This window comes from Pteropus medius, unplaced genomic scaffold (genome assembly GCF_902729225.1).
Source record: "Pteropus medius unplaced genomic scaffold, Ma_sr-lr_union100, whole genome shotgun sequence".
NCBI classification, from domain to species: Eukaryota; Metazoa; Chordata; class Mammalia; order Chiroptera; family Pteropodidae; genus Pteropus; species Pteropus medius.
In genome coordinates, this window is record NW_024349799.1 from 14,128,452 (window position 1) to 14,149,821 (window position 21,370).

Genomic DNA, 21,370 nt, shown 5'->3' on the forward strand with positions numbered 1-21,370 from the left:
GGTTTTTCCAAAAGACAACCCTTTATAGAAAGGACATTTTCAAACAGTTGCAGTTTCAATGTGTTTGATTATATCAATGGACAAGAGATAAGCTCTTTCATAGGAAAAAAGCTCTAGTTAATGCAACCTTTACTTCTCCAACCCACCCTTCATAGTATCTCCTTATCTCTCATTTAAGAAAGGTACTTTGTAGGTGACAGTGTGAGATAAAGTTCTTAAAGCTAACTATATACCATTCTGGGAGACCAATTCTACTCTGTACATAGCCACCAAAAAAATGGCCTATGCCTAACTAAAGAGTGTTGCTTGATCATGCTGAGTTTTATTTCTATTAGAGAAAGGCTCTTACCAATAATATTGACAAGCATATCCCATTGTCCACCATCATTTGCAGGATTTGTAAGCAAATACTGTACCAGCCTGCCATCTTCAGGCTCCTTTTTCTGGGCTGTGTCCACAAAAGCATTTAAGAAGAAATAACAGCGTTCAACCTAGAGTAAGAAAAGTTAAATAAAATTAAAGGAAAAGAGACTAATACCTTTATTTGCATTATCAACAGAACAGAAGTCTTGGAACTACTGTAGACCCAACCCAGCAGGTTGTTTTTATTCAATTTGAGTATAACTGACATATTAGTTTTACGTGGGGTTTTGGGGGGCTTTTTTAAATTGAAGTATTACTGATATAACATTATATTAGTTTCAAGTATACATAGTAGGTATTTTTAAACTAAAGTTGGTAATTAAGACCAAATAACCTAAATAAATATGCTAAAAGGAAAAATTGTTGAAAACAAAATAAAAAGTTTTAAATAAGAAAGAAACAAGGAAGCAGTAGGGTGAGTCCGTAGACTTATTATTTCATTGCAAAAAGTAGCCACCTACCAATCAAAAGCAATTCTGCCTTTGAAAACAGTCAACTTTTGATACTTTGGAAATCAAATTAATGGTGTCACATTTATAATGAAAGGCAGACTACAACTGGAAAAGGAAGAAGTGAAGAGAAAGTCTCTATCAAGGTTGATATTGAAACAAAAAGAATCTTTCAAGATCAGTCCCATACCTTGTCCCAGAAAAAGAGGTAAGATTGACTAAACTCAAATTCTTCGATATTTAATTTTTTCATGAACGGAAGTCTCATAACGTTCAGACATGAAAAGATCCAACATCGCCCTGAAACAAGAAAGCAAACCGATAAATTATGAGTGTTCATGTAGATTACATTGTTCCAACTATATTTCCCAACGATGAACCTAAGACAAGATCTTGAACAATATAAGACTAAATCAGAAAGAGAAAGATTAAAAACAAACCACAAAACAAGAAAAATAGTAATTACTATTTGCAATATATATATGTGTGTGTGTATATATATATATATATATTTTTCTACACACATATATATGTGTAAAGGTTTAATATCCTTAACATACCAAAAAAAAAATCTCTTTACATATCACAAAAGAATCCATTACGAATCACCTAAGAAAATTACATTTAGAAATGCTGCTAGAAAAACATGAGCAGAGATCATGAATGGGTAAAGACTGAAAAAGATACAAATGGCAAAAAGAAAAATTGTTAAGTTCATCATAAGACACCTGTTAAGTGGGGAAACATTTTTTAATCGATAATGTCCAATACTGGGGAAATAACATTACAATACACTCTGGACAGGGATCTAAACAGGTATTAAATATCTGAGGGCAATTTGCCAATATGTGGGAAAAGGTGTGAAAAGTTCCTGCCCTTTAATCTACAATATATAGTATATGCTTTACTATAAAGTGACTCTAACATAAGCCATTCCCCGTTCTCCCAATGAAAAAGTTTTTAAAAGTTGTTTAACTGGATTACATAAACACTTAAAGTACAAATGAAATAGTAACTATCGCCTATAATATTTAAGTTAGTAATTTAAATATATAGATATTTTAAGTCATGTTAACATAATAGATTGATGTAGAAGCACTGTTTTTTCCATTTTCACATGTCATTTTCAAAGTCATTCATATTCTTCACATGCATCTTGGCATCAGTGCCTTTGCCATGATTAGATCCACCCTTTCAATCAGAACTCATCTTTCTTGCATCAAGTATGTCTGAATTACAATGATGTTTTGAATCAATGCATGATGCTGTCCTTGAACACTTTATGCCACGCCTCAACTATATAATCACATTCTTTGTCTTGTAGGTGGATAATCACAAACTCTGCAATGTCGCCATTTCCTATACTGACTTAAGTGATTGTTAGGAGGCCTAGTTACAATGATAGCCAACATTTCCATGTGAGGTCATGTCCTAGGAATATACTTTGTTCAAACTTTTTGCCTTTTCAAAAAACTGATTCAATCAATTGATCTCTATACATATCCCAAATTAACAATGATTAAGGTCATTTCAGAGTAATGTCTTTGCCAAACTATACTTCAAAATAAATAAAGCGAGAGTGCTCATTATGAGAGTCTTAATAAGGTTTCAAATATAGAGTAAATCTTTTCTGAAGGAAAATTCAGAGGGTGAAAAACTTGACTTTTATTTGGGCATAACTTTTTTACTTCTATGAAAATATATTCAAAATTTACAGGTAACTGAAAAAGGTAGGTACACGTAAGGTATCCCATATTTAACACACGCACACATAGAATAAAGACCTGACAAAAAAAATTTACTTGTCAGTATTTTGCAAATATTCTTCATTGAACAACAGTAACTTTATAATGAGAAAAAGAAACAATTAAAAATAAGTAACTATAGTGTTCTTTGAAAGTCACTATTGACTTAGTATAGCTCATCTTTACCGTGGGTACCTCTCTCATATCCACTATATTATTTCCCATTAGATGGAATCTATATGAACTATTAATGTAAAAACTGAATGAAAATAAATTACATAACTTGTGCTATTTGTATCTTTTTAAAACAAAAGTGACACGACAAAACACATAAGACCTGTTCCCTTCCAAATGAACATTTTCAGGCTTTTCCCTAAGAGGTCACTGCAATCTAAACTGCGTAGGACCACTGTGACATTACTATCTGTACAATTTGTGACTTGACAGTCCACACCACACAAGCACTTTCTACTATAGCAAAACAATTATTGCAAGGTCATGATTTTTTTCTTTAAAATTTAAAAGTCAACTTTACTGAGGTATAATTTACATACAATAAAATATAGCTATGCTAAATTCTGACTGGCTCTAAGCAACCGCTGATATGCTTTCTGTCTATATAAACAGACTGGGAGTTGTTTTTAAATGCAGACTTTAAAAAGTCCCTTTAGTACTTGTTGTGAGAATGTCCTCCTTACTGAGATTCCTGGATAACCGATCCTTCACTGTAGCTGTTTCTCTAACAGTGGTGCCAGACAGCAGATAGCAAAACGAGAGCTCTTGACCAGTAAGGCATGAGAACTGAGTACTTTTCTGTATTGCAAACTGCTCTATTTGTGGGAACTGACCCATTAGCACATTTGGCAAAGTTGCAACCAAAAAGCATATTTAAAAATAACATTTGATGACATGTTGATGGGATTAAATTGTGTATTTTCCATTTCATACATGTGTATATGACCTTCAGGGCAATTGGGGGGGTGGTCTTCGAGGGCATGAACATTTTTGCATGGGCTGTTTTGTACCAAAAGCATATATCTCTGATATAGGGCTGCAACCACATAACTTCAGTATAGAATATAGTGAATTACATCCAAACAGATGACCATGGACTTCTCATTTTAATGCTCAAATCGAATATACTAACAAGCCATAGAGCACGGAAACAAGTTACAAAGAAATGTTCTTGAACTTGCCTTTATCTGTGCCTGTTCTCTAGGAATGTACTACCAGTTCTTTCAATACAGACCTCTGCTCCGTAATACCATAATTAAAATGGGACGCAGTCAGGAAGGTCAAGTAAAGTGTGCAATGAGTTTTAAGATCTCACCTGAACTCTTCTGGTTGGTGACTGGCTTGCCTTCCTGAGACACGACGTGCTGGAACACATGCTGAGCACCCTGTACCGTGGCCCTCTTCAGACACATGTCCAGCAGGTCATGGGTGGTCCCGACATTCTGGGCAAGTACGAACTGGGGGTCGGAATTCAGTCTCTGAATCAAAGCAGCTACCTTCTCCGAATTCAGTCCTGCTGGAAGACCAAACGGGATTATTATAACACCAAAAAGAGACTGAAGAGGGCTGATTCGGGACTCCCACATCCTGGTTCTTAACTTTGTAAGAGCAACCTGAGTTAATCCCCGCAGTGGAGAAGCCCTTTACCGACGTCCTTCCCCAAGATGCTGCCTCCCTCCCTGCCGCTCCGGCCTGCCCAGAAAGCTCCATCCCCGCCATCCCCCCCTCCTTGTCCTAGCTCCGGCCCTTAGCTCCGGCCCTTCCCCGCCGCCGGCTTCAGGGGCCCAGCTGAGCCCCTAGAGAACACCCCACAAAGACCCGGAGGGGAAGAACGGCGCCTCACCTGCTAAGTTCATGGCGACCACGATGCCCCGCGGGGAAACGGTAGTTTTCGCGGTCCTCAGGCGAGTGCCGAGGTTGCACACCCACACCGGCTGGCTGCCTGCGCGTCCCGACCTGCCCCTCGCACCCGGAGCGCCGGAAAGAGGAAAGGGGACGGTGGCGGCGGAGCGCGGAGACCGAGATAAACGGGGTCCGTGGAGGGACAAAACTCCCACCCTCGCGTTGCTAAATCAGCGCCGGAGGGGCTGGCCCCGCCCGGAGTGGGGCTGGCCCCGCCCGGAGGAGGGCTGACGGGGGCCGGCTCGCTGACGTGCTTTGTCCTGCTCGCGTCGCCGCCCCGGGCGGCTTCCGAGACTGCTCTGGCCCTCGCTCCCTCGCCCGGCTGCCCACAGTCCTCCCGGGTGGCGCCAGCGCCTTCAGCCAGCAGTGATCCTGCTTCCTAGCCACCGGGGCGCCCTACTGGGAATAGGCCTGCTACGCTGGGAGAACCTGAGGGGCTCCATGCTGGGCCCAGAGCCCGAAGACTCTAGCATTGGGGAATTGACCCCATTAAGCCTTTTCAGAAGACAAAAGGGGGCTCTAGGCGGTAGGGCGGAGCCAAGGGGCCTCACATAAAAGCACAAGGCTTAGGATGAGTTGACTCATCACAAAAAATGTACCCAAAGGCTCTTTCTGTGGGCAGCCTTAGCTGACCAATCACTGCATTTTCAACAGCAACTTGTTGCTTGGATTCTAGTCAGAACTAAGTTCTTGAATTTGAGAGGAAATTGGTACTAAGCTCTTTCTCAGCCACTCAGAAGCTACTACCACGTTCTACAAATATGCATCTGCTCATTTCAAGAAAACTATCCATTCTAGGCTTCATGAAGTCTGTGTCTTCTACCTAGCCCAACATGTACTGTGGGGTTAACTAAGGGGAATGACAGAGGTCAGTCTTAAACATCAATGCTGTTTTGCCAGACTTTCTACAAAATCTGCAAATGACTCCCCATCCATCCCTGCTGTCAAGATAACACAACGGTTTTCCAAAGTTTTGAGATTGTGAAGTACTTCTATATTGTTTTTTGTGTTGTGAAATCTCACCCTTGATAAGATGTTGGGATGGGAAACACAGGTGATAAATAAAAATATACCTGCCTTACCATTGAAAACCCTGACTCTGCTGCTCACAACAGTGAGTCTTCTGTGGAACCTAGAATCTAGGTCTTAGCTTGAAAGTCATCACTGGTTCCAAGGAACTCTAATATCTAGAAAAATCAAGACACCGATCAGTCATTTGAGAAATCAATCTCTATGTCCCTAGAGAGACCCAGCAAAAGTTTGAGGATATGACATAACACCTATCTCCTATTCTGAGATTCTTCCACTGTCTAAAAAAAAAGAACAGGCTGAAAATTATGCTGAAAGAAATCATTGGTCCTCTCACAATATGATGTTCAAGCATCCTGCCAAACTCAACTCACTATCTACCATGTACCTTGGGCAAGTTGCTGATAATATGGAGACTAACAAAGCTTAATTTTGCCCTTAAGAAACTCACAAGGTAGTAGGAAAAATGCAAAATAATACTGTAGAAACAGGAAGGAGAGAGCTGTTAATTAGGGCCAGAGGTGCCTGGGGGAAAAAAAAAGTGACAAGTAAGCACAATTTTAAAGAGTGGATGGGGATTGAGTTGTACAAGGCAAAGAGAAAAAAAAAAAGCAGAAGAAGGGCATGCAAGGCACCAGCAAAGGCACGGAGAAGTCAAAGCATGAGGTAAAATCATGTTCAAAAAACTGTGCATCATAGTTTGATGTGGTTAAGAGCAAGGAAGGTGTTGAGATCTGGGGCAAGGTGTAGAACTAGAAAAGTAGGTTTGAATCAGGATATGATGGGTTTTATATGTCGTACCTGAGCATCTGGACTTTATCCTACGGTTAATTAGAAGCCAAAATAGGTTTTTAAATGAAGGAGTAATATATTCAGTTCTGTGTAAAGAAAGAAACTCAGTAGCAGTGGAGAGGGTGATTTGGAGGGCAGAGATTCTGGAGATAGGGAAACTAGACTATTCTAACTAGTAGTTCCTTTGGGAGATGACAAAAGCCTTAAATTGTAGAAAGACAAATTTCCTGCCGCCCTGGTGCTTACGTTCTAATGGGAGAGACAGATAAACAAATAAATGCAGATAATTCTAATAGATGTATAAGGAATATAAAACAGATAATCTGGAAGTTTTCATTTGAATGGGAGGCTGGACGGTGGTGTCATCAGCCAAGAGAGGGACTATAGAAAAATAGATATATTTGGGAGTGTGTGAGTGAGCAAATAATGAATTCAGTTTTGGACTTGGCAAGTTTGGGGTACCCACAGGACACCTAGGAAGAAAAGTCCAGGAGGCAGATGAAAAGATGTCTAGAGATTAAGTAGAACATATCAGTCTTAGAACAATGAAGGCAACAAGTTTGTGAAGGGAAATAATAAAGCAAAAAATTGATGAGGACCGAGAATTGCACCCTGGGTGGCAGCATGCAATTGTACAGGGTGTTCACGACATGAGGGTAGCAGGCTGAGTGGGGTGGATGGGCTTGAAGTCCAGTTCAAGCTCTGATTGCTAAGCCATGTACTCTGGTCCAGGACCGTACTAAGTCAGAGTATGGTGCACCTTTTACTACTGCTTACAAAGATGCTACATGGGGGTATCATTAGCTCTGGAAACAATAACATTTAAAGAGTGAGTGAAAGCAAAGGAACGAGCAGAAAAAGACAGAGCAGTCAGAAGGTAGGAGAAGGCCTCGAGAGTTATGTCCTAGAATCCCAGGAAGAGAAGGAGAAGTTGGTGAATGGGAATGAAAGCTTCGGAAAGGTAAGATTGAGTTTGGCACACTGGGTGAAAAGGACCTTAGAAGGGCAGCTTCAGTGAAAGAGCAGCGTGGGCAGAAGCCACATTGTAGTAAGTTGAGAGGGAAGAAAAAATACAGGAAACTCTTTGGGGCCTAGAAGATGAAAAGCAGAAACCAGAATTAAATATATGCCAGAGAGTGTACAATTGGTAGAATAAGAACCCAGAAAAAAAAGAGGGATGGAATCACTGGGGAAGTGGAGGGGACCAGTTTTACAGCTACTGCCACCCTTTCAAGCCAATGATGACATTTTCCCGCCCCATGCTCAGAGATTCCTATCATCATCATTTTGCCGGTTCTCCTGCTTGCCCTCATTGTTAGGGTGGCACCCTTCGTACCAGTTTTCCACCCAGCAACACACACCCATGCACTCTTTTCTGTGTGGGCACAGAAAAGAGGTGCAGAAGAAAACTGGTTTCCCAGTGGGTCCACCCCATATGACCCACCCACAAAGACATTTCCCCAAGAATAGAATTCTTAGTATCTACCCCTTTAACTCTATCCAAAGGAGATGTTTTTAGGTCCTGTGACACCTCATGAAAGAAAGCAACCAGAAACAGAATTCTAGTATGAAATCTACAATATTAGAAAAAAAAATTTTCTAAGTCTTGTAAAGTGGCATTGCCTGCCATTGCAGATAAGCCTTCTGCTTACTGCTTCCATGGGACTCCCCTACCCCCCACCTCGGTTAAAGTAAACGAGGATAGTCTCAAGGCAAATTCTCCATCCTGTGACCCTGCCTCCTTTGCCGTCCACAAGTCTTTACCACGTGTTGGCCAAATGCTTCTATTTTGATGGAAAAGACCAGATTTTTACGTTGGATGGAAGTTTGGACTAGAGTCTAACACAAATATTCTGCAATTCTATGATACTGGATCCTGGGACTTTCTGAGCCCGAAAAAGCTTATATGCCTTCACTATAACTTTCCTCCAGAATGTGGAATATACCTGTCTGAGTATAGGTAACTGGCAGCTTTAGGATTTCTACCTTCCCTGCCATTCCTATACTCCATGAGGGCTTAATCCAACCCTTATCTCCCTCTGCTCAGTGAACTTCAGATTCAGATTTTAAGTGTTTCAACGTATTTTACTTTCATTGTAAATTATGTATGTTTTTTTTAAAAAAAAAATTTTCCAATGTTCTGGAAGGACATTGTTATACCAACAATATTATTCTTACCTCTAGATATGACATTTCTACTACTCGCTGTTCTAGTTGCTAACAATTCAAAGAGCATGCCAGGCAGAGGATGTTTCCTCTACAAAGGTAAAGAGGCATGAGTGGGCTTAAGAATGATTGAGGAATGATGAGAAAGTCTGGTCAAGTTTCGTGAGTATTTGAATTATGCAAATTTGAAATCGTTAATTATAAACTATTAATAACACCTTATTATGTGCACAAAATTTGAAGCAATGTGAAGCCTTCACAATGTTTAACATTTGTCAGGAACTGCATACTTTCAAAGCTGGTGGTTAGCTCAGTGAATTAGAAACTTTAAGCTCTTGCCACATGGCGGAGACATTTTAGCTGATAAAATAGTTTCTTCCCTTCAATAAATTTACATTTATCACTAAATCGTCTTTCTAAATACTATTACTAAATAATCTTGAATTATAGATGTTTTAATTTTATGTGAAGGTTTCAGGAATGTATCCCTTGCATAAAATTCAACTGCACTAGAACTTGATGTGGCGAGAGTATAGAGTAAATGGTAGGGAAAAAGAAGATGTATGAGAAGTGAGAAACGAAGTGGAAAAGATGGTTTATAGCCAACTTGTGAAGTTCTTTGAAGGGCGTACATTCTTTAGTCACGGGGCTATTACTATATCCACAAAATCTTCTTGTAGGCAGTGAGAGAAATGGGAGAGAATCTTCTTCAAGTGATATTGCCCATAAAAGCAATAAGTGGTATTATATTTTTCCCAAATATTTCATATTTCTCTCTTCCTGTCTTTCTCTTTCATTCATTTATTTAACAGCTTATTGAACAGCAACTGTGCTAGGCACTTGAAATACAAAAATGAATGACATCGGTCCCTGACCTCAAGAAGCTTTAATCCAGTGGGGAAAATAAAAAACAAAATTAATCACTATTTTTTTAAATTAATGCAAAAAAAAATTTAGTGAGCACTTACCATGGGCTAGACACTGTATTAGATATAGAAATACAGAAGAAAGCCAGACAGACAAGGTTCCTGTCCTTCTGGTGCTTATGTTCCAGTGAGAGAGACAGATAATAAACAAATATATGCAAATAATTTCAGTAGTGGTATAAAAAATAAAACAGCATGACATGATAGGGACTGGCCAGGGATAGTGGTGGTATCAAAAGCCCCTCTTAGGAGGTAACCATTGGGCTGAGACTGAATAGCAATAAAGATTTGACCATATAAGTAACAGTGGGATAAAATTGCAAGAAGGGAAAGCAAGTGCAAGGGCCCAAGGATGGGAACAAGCGATGCTTAAAGAAGTCATAAAGAACCCAGCTTCTTTAGAGCACTGGGATCTGCCACCCACAGTAATAGCACCATCCTTGGATTCATTCTCCTCAGGCTTCCTCCTTCTCCTTCAGGTCCAATGGAAAAACGTCTGGCTTTTTTTACTTCCTCCAAAAAGTGAAGACCATGTTTCCCAAAAGCTTTCAGCAGATTTCTCTCTGAACTTTATTGTCTAAACGAGGTCATGTGCCTTTTCTTAAACCAATCATTGGCAAGGATAATGGAATTACCCTTATATCAGCCAGGCCTATCCCTGCTACAGTAGTCAATTCCCCAAACTGCGTTTCTTCTCCCGAGTGTACATACGGGGTGGTGAGGGTTGTGGGATGGATGTTGGGAGTCAACCATAATGTTCACTACACCATGGTAAGAAGTTTAGATTTTATTCCAAGGTCAATGGGAAAGAATGAAGGGACATGATCTGATATATGTTTTTAAGGATACACCAAAAATATTTGCAGCATATTTAATTAGAAAAATTAACATTAAAAAATATAAAGAATTCCTAAATATAAATAAGAAAAGGACAAACAACCCAACAGAAAAATGGGAAAAAGACCTAAATAGGCATTTCACAAAAAAAGGAAGCATGACTGGCAAATAAATAGTAACGACAGAAACGCAAAATAAAATTGTAAGATGCCACTTTATAGTTAGATAGGCAAAAGTTTTAAAGGCAGATATTAAAAAGTACTATCGATAATTCTTAAATACTGTTTGTGGGAGTATAAATTAATATTACCACTTTGGAAGACAATTGTCAATGTTCTGTAAAACTGAAGATGTACATACTCTATAAGCCAGTAACTTTACTCCTGGGTATATATTCTCTATATAAATAGCCACTTGTAGCTATTTATATTTAAATTAATTAAAATGAAATAAAATAAAAAATTTACTGTCTCGATTGTAGTAGTCACAAAGTACTCAATAACTACATGTAGCTACCATATTGAACATCACAGATATAGAACACTTTCATCATCAGTCTGTTCTGTTGGACAGCCCTGCCCTAGAGAAATTCTTGCATACGTGCACTAGGAGTCATAGTCAAGACTGTTTATGTTAGCATTGTTGGTGATTGCATAGAACCTGGAAAAAATTCGATAGTTTATCAACAGGAATTTGCATGAATTGTGACATATTCATGTAATGCGATACTACAAAGAAGTGGAAATCAACCTGGCTGAATTTCAGAAATGTAATGTTGAGTGCTCAAAGCAAATTGCACAGGAAATGGCATGCAGCCATTTTTTTAAAGTTCAAAAACAAGCAAAATTGAACAATGTATTGTTTGGAGATACATACGGGCATGGTAAAAGAAAATTTTTAAAATTTTTTAATATTTCTTTTACCATGCCCGTATGTATCTTCAAACAATTCAAGATAGCGTTCATCTTTGGAAAAGAGACACAGACAGCTTCAAAGGTATTGAGGTATTGACAATATTTTATTTCTTAGACGGTGGTAAGGAACATGGGTGTTTATTTTATTCACTATACCTAATTTTATACACTATATTTCTGTATCTATGAAGTTTGTTTTTTTTTTTTAAATCACTCCAGCTGCAGTGTAAATGATGGATTGAAGAGAGATAGGAACATAAGCAGGAGACTTTTAGGAGACTATATTTTATCTAGGCCAAGGGTAAATGGTGACCTGGATCAAGAAGGCAGTAGTGGTGATGAAAAGAGGTGGATGCATATGGCATATATTTTAGAAGTGAATCATCTTAACCTTAATCATAACCCTAAACATCATACTTTGGTAGAGGTTTGCACAGCATAATGTGGAGCATGAAAGAGGGGTTATCTAAGTCAGACTGAGGGGTCTAAGGAGAGCTTCTTGGAAAAGATGACAGATATTTGAGTTTGGGACAATTAAGAGTTGTTAAATGATAATGACCAAGGACAGGCATTCTAGTTGGAGGTAATGAATAGTTCATGCAAAGACTTAAGATAGCAAGTCTTTGGGAATTGAAGGCATTAAGCATAGCTGCACTAAAGGGAGAGAGGACAGGGGCCAAACATGGAGGGCCAACTGTGTTCACTGAGGGGTTGTGACCTTATTCTAAAATATGCATTTTTCCATTTTTCTTTAGTTTTTCCAGGGAGAAATGAAGATCCCTGTGAACAACAAAATTAGATACTGATATAATGCTGTATAAGACTCTGGCCACAAGGAAGTCCTGATTGGACTACTCTGAAAAGTCTTCTCTTTGTACTAATCATTTTTATAAAATGATCACCAGAACCTAAATTTTGTGGAAATACAGAAAGATCAAAATGAAGATAAAATGAAAAGAAAAGCAAATGGAAGAGAAAATGATAGAGATAAAAAAAGGAGAAATTGGATCTGAGAGGAAATAATAATTAAATACCATTGGAGACCAAAGTTCCTGGTTTTCTTTCAAGAGTGCTGTTAGACTGGCTTTGCTTCGACTGCTATAAACAAATCCATAGCTTTTTAAAAGAATTCTTTTGTTGATGAGCTACTGATCTTTAGTATCTGAAGCAAATATTTAAATATAATAATTACAGCATTCTTGTCCTCTTTTCAGAGACTTGTCTTGAGATGAAGCATAAAAATCTCAGAAATAAGGTTAACATGCAGGATCAGAAAAATAAAATACTTAGGAATAAATTTAACCAAGGAGGTAAAAGACCTGTATTTGGAAAATTATAAGACATTGAAGAAAGAAATTGAAGAAGATACAAATAAAACACCATGAGATTTTCCACAGAACTAGAACAAATAATCCTAAAATTTATATGGAACCACAAAAGGCACAGCAATTTCAAGAAAGAAGAACAAAGCTGGAGGTATCACGCTACCTGATATCAAACTATACCACATGGCTATAATAATCAAAATAGCATGGTACTAGCATAAAAAGAGACACATAGATCAATGGAACAGAGTAGAGAGCCCAGAAATAAACACATGCCTATACGGTCATTTCATCTATGACAAAGGAGGCAAGAATATATAATGGGGTAAAGCCTGTCTAATCAATAAATGGTGTTGGGAAAACTGGACAGATACATGCAAAAAAATGAAACTGGACCACCTTCTTATGTCATATGCAAGAATAAAATCAAAATGGATTAAAAACTTACATGTTAAGCCCACAAACTATAAAATTCCTAGAATAAAACATAGGCAGTAAACACTCTGACATTGCTCTTAGTAATATTTTTTCTGATATCTCTCCTTGGACAAGAGAAACAAAAGAAAAAATAAATTGAACTATGTCAAACTAAAAAGGTTTTGCACAGCAAAGGAAACCATCAACAAAACAAAAAGGCGAACTATTGAATGGGAGAATATTCACCAATGATACATCCGATAAGGGGTTAATATCCAAAATTTATAAAGAACTCATACAACTCAACACCAAAAACCCCAAAACAATCTAATTAAAAAATGGATGAAGGACCTGAATAGACACTTCTACAAAGAGGACATATAGATGGTCAATAGACATAAGAAAAGATGCTCAACATACTAATCATCAGAGAAATGCAAATTAAAACCACAATGAGATATCACCTCACACCTGTCAGAATGGCTATCATCAATAAATTAACAGGTGTTAGCGAGGATATGTAGAGAAGGGAGCCCTTGTGCACTGTTGATGGGATTGCAAATTGGTATAGCCACTATGGAAAACAGTACGGAGGTTCCTCAAAAAATTAAAAGTAGAACTACCTTATGAACCCACAATTCTACTTATGGGTATTTATCTGAAGAAATCCAAAACACTAATTTGAAAAGATATATATGCACCCCTATGTTCACTGCAGCACTATTTACTATAGCCAAGATACAGAAGCAACCTAGGCGCCTACCAGTAGATGATTAGATAAAGAAAAAGTAGTACATATATACAATGGAATATCACTTGGCCATAAAAAAAGAAATTTTACCATATGCGACGACATGGATGGAACTAGAGAGTATTATGCTAAGTGAAATAAGTCAAGACAAAGAAAGACAAATACCATATGATCTCATTTATATGGGGAGTATAAAGAAAAAAATAACAAACATACAATACAGAAATAGACTCATAGATACAGAGAACTGATGATTGCCAGATGGGAAGGGATTTGGGGGGCAGGGTGAAAAAACTGAAAGGATTAAGAAGTACAAATTTGTAGTTACAAAATAGTCATAGGAATGTATAGTAGAGCACAGGGAATATAGTTAACAACATTATGTGCCAGGGGGTACTAGAGTAGTCAGAGGAATCACGTTGTAAATTATATGAATGTCTAACCACTATACCTGAAACTAATATAAAATAATATTGAATGTCAACTGTAATTAAAAAAAATAAACAATTTTATCTTTATAAAATGAAGTTAACATGCAGGAGTTGGTGACTCAAATCCACATTTTTCTTTTTTTTTTTCCCCCCTCTTTAATTCCCCACCCCCACTTCCGCCCCTGACCTATGGATGTTGCCATTTCCCCTTAAGAACTGGATTTTTAAAGTCTGGCATCTCCTCCCACACGCTCACGGCATGCACCCGGGGTCTGGTGCCCCCGGCACACACACTTGGTGGGGTGGGGGTGGGGGGGTGCCTGGCACACCTGGGGCATGGTCTGTGGCTCTACCTGGGGCACTAACCCAGGACCTTCTGCGCGTAAAGCAGACATGCTAACCACTATACTGTGGAGCCACCCTCAAATCCACATTTTTCAATACGTACCCTTTGTACTATTTTCTCATCAGACTTCCAGTTTTGTATCTCAACTTATTTTTCTTTCATTTAATGATTTTTTGATCTTGTTCCGAGAAGAACGATTCATTAGATAGAAGTAAAACTGAACACATTTACAGGATAATTGAAAAACCAAAAAAAAGATATCATGCTTCTCATCCTGAAAGTAGATGAAAAGAATTGGTCTCTCTTTTTAGAACTGGAAAGAAAATAATTTGTTCCTTAAAAACTTTCAATTAGAAAACCTGATTTCTTATGTTAAATAAGAAAGGCAGCATGTAGTTAAGAAAAGAGGCCAAGGTTTGAAGGCTATTAAACCTGGTTTTATGTCCTAACTACTATTTATAGGCATATATAATCATTTAATGAGTTTTAGTCTCCTCTTCTGAAAAGTTGGGTACTAGCTATAATAGCTAAAATTTATAGAGTGTTTACTATGTCCTAACTACTATTTATAGGCATATGCAATCATTTAATGAGTTTTAGTCTCCTCTTCTGAAAAGTTGAGTACTAGCTATAATAGCTAAAATTTATAGAGTGCTTACTATGCCACAGGTCTTACAATGTACAAATCTTAGCTTATTTATTTCTCACAATAACCTTATGCCAGGAGGTAGATTCTATTACTATTTCCTTTTTACTGATGAGGAAATGCAGGAACAGAGAGGTTAGGAAACTTACACATTATCACACAGATAGTAAAGGGGTAGAGTTAGGATATATATCCAGGTATCTGAAACCAATGACTAAGAATTTAAACTCTCTAAGCCCAAGAATCAAATGATATAATGCAGGTGAAAGCATTTTGAAATTTAAGTGCTTTAGGTATGCCAGTCAACAATAAACCTGCAGATTTATAAATTGCTGAGTGTTGTTCTGTGTTATTTTTAAACTTGCAACAAAGCAATCATTTGTAGATGATATTCCATTGGCAGATGATTTAGGTTATGAACACTTTTACTCTAGGTTTTGACAAATGGAACATAATCAGGAAGCTTTTCTTAGGCACATACATATGCAGCTGTTAAGTTCTCACATTGGCCCATTTTAATTTGTTTGACATAGGTAGAAATAATGATGACCTCAATGTGACCAACAAAGATCAATGATAGAAGCTTTAATTAGATGATTTATAGCACTGTGGAATCATAAAATGAATTACGCCTACATTTAGAGTGATCAAAAGATATTGTAGGGGGTGGCTCCATAGTGTAATGGTTAGCACATCTGTGTTACACAAAGGAAGTCCTGGGTCCGCGCCCCAGGTGGAGCCACAGACCATACCCCGGGTGCGCCAGGCTCCGGGTGTGCGCTGTGAGCGTGTGGGGGGCAACACCCTGCCTTCAGAGATCCAGTTCTTAAAAAAAAGGGAGACAGCAATATCCATAGGTCAGGGGTGGAAATGGGGGGAATTAAAGCGGGGGAAAAGATATTGTATAGAAATCTTTAGCAGATATATGAACTTGTTAATAAATTATTAAATATTTTCTTAAAAACAAATATGATCCACATCTCAAATTGGAGCAAAGTCCTTTAGATGATTTCCAAGTAATCCAAGTTTATTATTAAACACTTTTATGAGTGCCATAACTATAAAATTCAGGAATTCAAGGCTATGATTCTTTAGCGACAACAAAGTTTATATCTTTTTTGGTGGAATGTTTTAAATGATGCTCTTGAGCCGCCTGTAAAACCTACAAATGACAGCTGGAGAGAAAAATGACCTGTTTGGAGCTGAGAATCTGTTGCAGAAGTAACATACAGTTTGCAAAATGACACACAAGAAGGTAGTAAGTCCTCCTAAGAGTTGATTCATTATTTTTAAATTTATGTTAATATCAATCATATAAAATGAAGGCTTACAGGATCTTAGAGATTATCTTCTCATCTTGTCCCTCAGTTTAGAGTCTCTGAAAGATTATGTGATATCCTTGTGGTGAGCAGATCATTAGTGGCCAAGCCAGGATGAGAGATCAGTTTTTCAAAGCAACTGTTCGTGCATCTGGTAGCTCCGTGTACATCTGGTAGCTAAAACTTTTCTATGAGCAACGTTGAATATATACAGCAGAGTCGCATTATAAACTACACGACTCCAACTACTCCCTTCAGCCCTGATCATGTTCAATGATACAAGTGGGTTGTGGCTTACTCAAGGATTAAGTTCCAGAGTCAGGCAAAAATTGATTGATGTAAAAATTATCCTTGGAAATTTCTTGAGAAAGTATCACTTTCAACATCTCCTCTTAATAAGCACAGCAGAGCAGGTTTTTATTCGAGTATGGCACAGAATGAACTAGTTCTAGTGAAAACCAAATGAAGTAGTTGGCTTGTGTTTAGGGGCCATGTTGTAAGAAAAATGCAAATCCTTGAACACTAGACTCATCTTTAGTACATGAGATGCTCACAACTTTAAAATCCACGAGAGAATTAAGGCTGGCCACGGGAACTGATTCTCCTCGTCTCTGCTTATTTCAGGGCACATATTCTTTGATTTGAATGGGAAGCCTCATAGCAGGCACTTTTAAGTTGCTCTTCTTGTTTCTCTCACTCTCTCCACCCACCTTTTCTTAAAACCCATTCTCCCTTTCCTCTCTATCTCCCTGTGTTTACTTTCTATTTTAATTCAGATGTTAAATGTGTCACTAATATGAGTTAAATGAGACAATATATGTTTTTTTCCTGTACTATATGTTAGTTCTTAATGTAAGAGGCAATTTTGCCTAGTGGTTAGGGACCCAGGCACTATACCGCCTTGATCTAAATCCTGATCCAGCCACTAAGAAGCTGTGACGCAGAACACATGGCCTAATTCTCTGTGTCTGAGTTTCTCTTCCCTATAAAATAGATATAATAAAAATAGGAATTTTGTTATTTGATTGTTATGAGAATTGAGTGAGTTACAGTATATTTAAAGAGCTTAGGACGGTTCAAGGTTAAGTGCTTATAGGAGTGTAACTATTGTTATGTGATGTCACTCTACTTTAGATAACTCAGAGAACTAAATTTCGACAATTCCTAACAATTGTGTGTGCTAATTTAATTTCTCTTCTCCTGTTTCCATTCTTCCTGGCATATAGCATAGCGATCGCCCATAAGGCAAAAGGGCTGAAGGATTGTCCTGTACAAAACTGAGAGCAATTGTAGTACCTACTTAGAGGCAAAAGGCAGGAGGATGAGAGGAGTGACTCTTCTTACTAGCTGTGTGAGCTTGGACTTCAGTATCTACAGTTGTGAATCATAAATAATGACAGCACTACCTATCTCACAATATGTCTGTGAAGATGAAACAAGATATGTGCAAAAATGTTTTCTAAACTATAAGGTAACATGGGAATGTAAAAGATTTTTCTTAATAACTATAATTTAAACAGAGGCTGACACTATTGTTGCTATGAAGAGCATCCAAAGAAATAAAGACAAATAATTCATGAGTTTCTAGAGCAACACTTTACTGTAGGAATCTATTGACAAGAACATCAGATCTCTAATTTTTTTTCTTGATATATACACAAATTCTCTGAGAACTCAGGTTTTGGGGAATTCTCAGTAGTGTCCTCCAGGTTTTCCAGTATTACATAAGTAAAAACTATCCAAATGTAAGTTGTTTGCTATACAACTTTGATATTGCAGAGAAAGACTTTTGAGAAAAGATTACCTCAGTGTTAAAGAATCTGTAATTAATGTATAGATTTTGTTTTCTATAGCCACTGGCATGAGACTAAGTATAATTTGGATTTTTTTAAATAAAATGAGACAAATTAATTAATTTTTTTCTGGCTTGCACTACTGCTTGTTCTGTTTTTTAAAGACATGTTGTCAATAGATATGTCTATTCAAAAGAAAAAAACATTATTTTATTGCAGGTTATTCAGCATTTTATATGACTTAGAGTCCCTGATGGGAAGGATCAGGGTTATTATGAACTTGCCCCTGAAATTAAGCATTCTTTCATCAAACTAGATGAAACTTTCTCCTGAATTCTTATCATAATAAAAATACCTGCATTAGTCAGGATAGGTTAAGTTATGCTGCAGTAACAAATTAACCCTAAAATTTAGTGGCTTAACACATGGGTCTATTTCACTTACATGTGAGAAGGTAGCTTTGTTCCACATAGTAATTCAGAATATCAGGTTGACAGGCTCCAGTATCTCTCCACAGTTGCCATGTCAGGAGAAGAAAGCATCTAAAGAACATGCACCCATTTTGCTTCACTCTGCCCAGAAGTGACACCGTTAATTCTATCCATAGCCCCTTGACTAGAACTAGTCACATAGACTGTCTAAGGGCAAGGGGACAGGAAAATGTGAAGAGCACAAGGATATTCAGTGAATGATAAATATCTCTGCTATAACCCCCAAACCTCTAAAGCAGTAAAATGCACTCAATCACATTCCAGTACTTTTATCCCCATCTCCTCTCCCAGGACAGTGCAATGTAGAGGAAGGAGTACGAACTGTGGGGTAAGACTACCCTGAGTTTGAATTCTAGCTGCTGTACCTCATACTAGTTGCGTGACTTTCAGCAAATTATTTTGTTTCTTTAATCCTCAATTTCATCATTTGTAAAATGGGATTCCAACACCTACCTTTTAGGGTTGTTGCACCAATAAGAAATTATCTATGCAAACCCTTTGGTGATTATTATCATCGAAGGACAAGAAAATATTTAGAGCAGTAATTCTCAGCTCCAATCCTGCAACACCTCACTCAAATTATCTTGAGGAGTGTTGTAACATTTTCAAAACACTCTTTAGCTAAGATTATTTTAAATTTCCTTTACTTACTAAAATAAATTCTCCACAGATCACTAGAAGTAGGATTGATACTGACATCACTCTTGGCAAATTATGGGAGAGGTGAAGTTTGTCTTTATTATTTAACCTTTGCCCCTTCTATGGTATCTTCTGCCATACTCCAGTCCCAGGCTTTGGATTAGCTTGGTATGATTCTCAGTTTAGTCACTCTTGGTAAATTAGTTAAGCATTCTGAGCCTGTGTCCTCATCATCAGAGTTGGGATAATCGTGATTACTTCACAGGGTTGTTTACAGAATCAAATCTCAAATAAAGTCCTCAGCACAGTATAACTGTGTTCTAAGTTAGTTCCTTGTGATCATACCTGAGTTCGGGGGGAGAGGAGGCTATAAGTGAAAAATATTAGAGCTGTGTCACAAAAATCTTCATGAGACAATGAAAGCCCAAGTCAACACTGGGTTGTAAACTTACCTAACAGAGAATGGCATATATTAGGGTAAGAGGATTCATCTACCCCTAGACATATAGAATTAAAACAAAATTAACTAAGAAAATTACACATAAAATTCAGATTTCTGACTTCTTTAAAAAATCAAATCTGTCCCCAATGATAACTGTTGTGCTCTCTATTTGCCATAGTACTCTCTATTCCCTGTTTTACATCTAGCCGGCTTTACTCAGTGATCTGCTTGACTATTATAAGAATTTGAGTTTATGACCTCTGGACAATAGGTTTAGGAAAGTGATCATGATGATGGTGATGACAGGGGTAAAGTTGGTGAGGGAATTTGTAAGCCATTTTCAATGATCCAAAAAGTCTATTGTCAATGATTATATTGTTAACCTCTAAAAGACTGCACAGGTTAACTAAAGTACTAGATTTCTTTGCTTTTAGGTAGATTTACATGAACTGGATAATTGTATTGCCAGGAAAAAAATTTAGATTGGCAAGTAGATATCATCGATAAATATTTTTAAAATTGGGAAAATAGAGTACTATTATTTAATAAATAAAGTTTGCTTGATAAACTAGTTTTTTCAAAAAATGGGGCCTGAGAAAGAGAAAAATCATATAAAATATGTCCTTATTGGTAAAAAGGTGAAAAGGGAGCAACTGCCTTTGTCTGTCTCTTTTCCACTGGTATTTATAGTCCTAAGAGTCAAAAACCAGAAGAATAAATGTTAGAATTTCAGGTATCTCATAGTAGGTTTAAAAGACATTTTCAGAAAAGCTATGGGGGATTTTTTTGAATTTCGTGTCCTTCTCAGTCAGCCTCTAGTCTAACTTCTAATTTTAAACAATAGACATAGTTTTTAATACAAGCTCTGTTTGTTCAAAACTGTTAAGACAAAATGAAATGCAATGACCATTTGTGATATTGCTGTGCTCTGTTAAAACTAGTTAATATTGTCTGTGCTAATGTACAAGGTCACCGTATTTTATAAGGGTGAAGAAACTCTTCACTAATGACCTGTAATTCTCAAGGATTGTCACATATCCTAGAACAAAATTGATTCATAATTCTAGATGGGGCAAAGGTACTACATTTTACCTCTTTCATGCCACTTCCTTCCAGCATTTAACTAACCTATGTGGAAATCTGTTGAGAATTTTCAAGTAACATGAAAATTAATCCTAATCCTTCTCCTAATCCCATCTTCTCATTTTCCAAAGGCCCAAAAGAGGAAAAAAGACTTGCTCAAGGAAACACAGCCAGAATTGGAACTCAGGTTTTTTGATCCCAAGTCCAATTAGATATGAGAGATTTTTCTGCCTCCTCTTCCACTTTAAACTATCCCAAACCACCATTGCCTGAGATTTTTTTTCTTTATGGTCTGTAGGCTTCTACGTAATTGTCTAAACTTTCATATTTTCACAGTCCTCCTACCTTGTCCTTACGGCATTTTCACAGGCCTTCCAAATTCTACTTTGAGAAACCCTGAATGAGAGATATGATCTGAACTTTTCCCCACAAAAACCTGCTAGGGCCTCCAAGAACACTGAGAAATCTGTAAACTATAGTCTTTAATGG

The 21,370-nt window shown here is 37.5% G+C and overlaps 1 protein-coding gene across 2 annotated transcripts in view; it reads right to left on the minus strand.

Moving 5' to 3' along the window:
- Nucleotides 1-4,696, minus strand: part of BLMH (bleomycin hydrolase) — a 41,281-nt gene extending 36,585 nt beyond the window's left edge. Inside the window, exons 1-4 of one of the 2 annotated variants that reach the window (XM_039886211.1) lie at nucleotides 4,476-4,696; nucleotides 3,948-4,145; nucleotides 1,063-1,172; nucleotides 350-491 (exon numbers count right to left, since the gene is read on the minus strand). In XM_039886211.1, coding sequence (XP_039742145.1) covers nucleotides 350-491; nucleotides 1,063-1,172; nucleotides 3,948-4,145; nucleotides 4,476-4,488 — 463 coding nt within the window. In that variant the 5' untranslated portion in view covers nucleotides 4,489-4,696. Of the gene's footprint in view, nucleotides 1-349; nucleotides 492-1,062; nucleotides 1,173-3,947; nucleotides 4,149-4,475 lie in introns of both variants that reach the window. The other variant, XM_039886210.1, reaches the window with a different exon arrangement.
- Nucleotides 4,697-21,370: the final 16,674 nt, after the last annotated feature.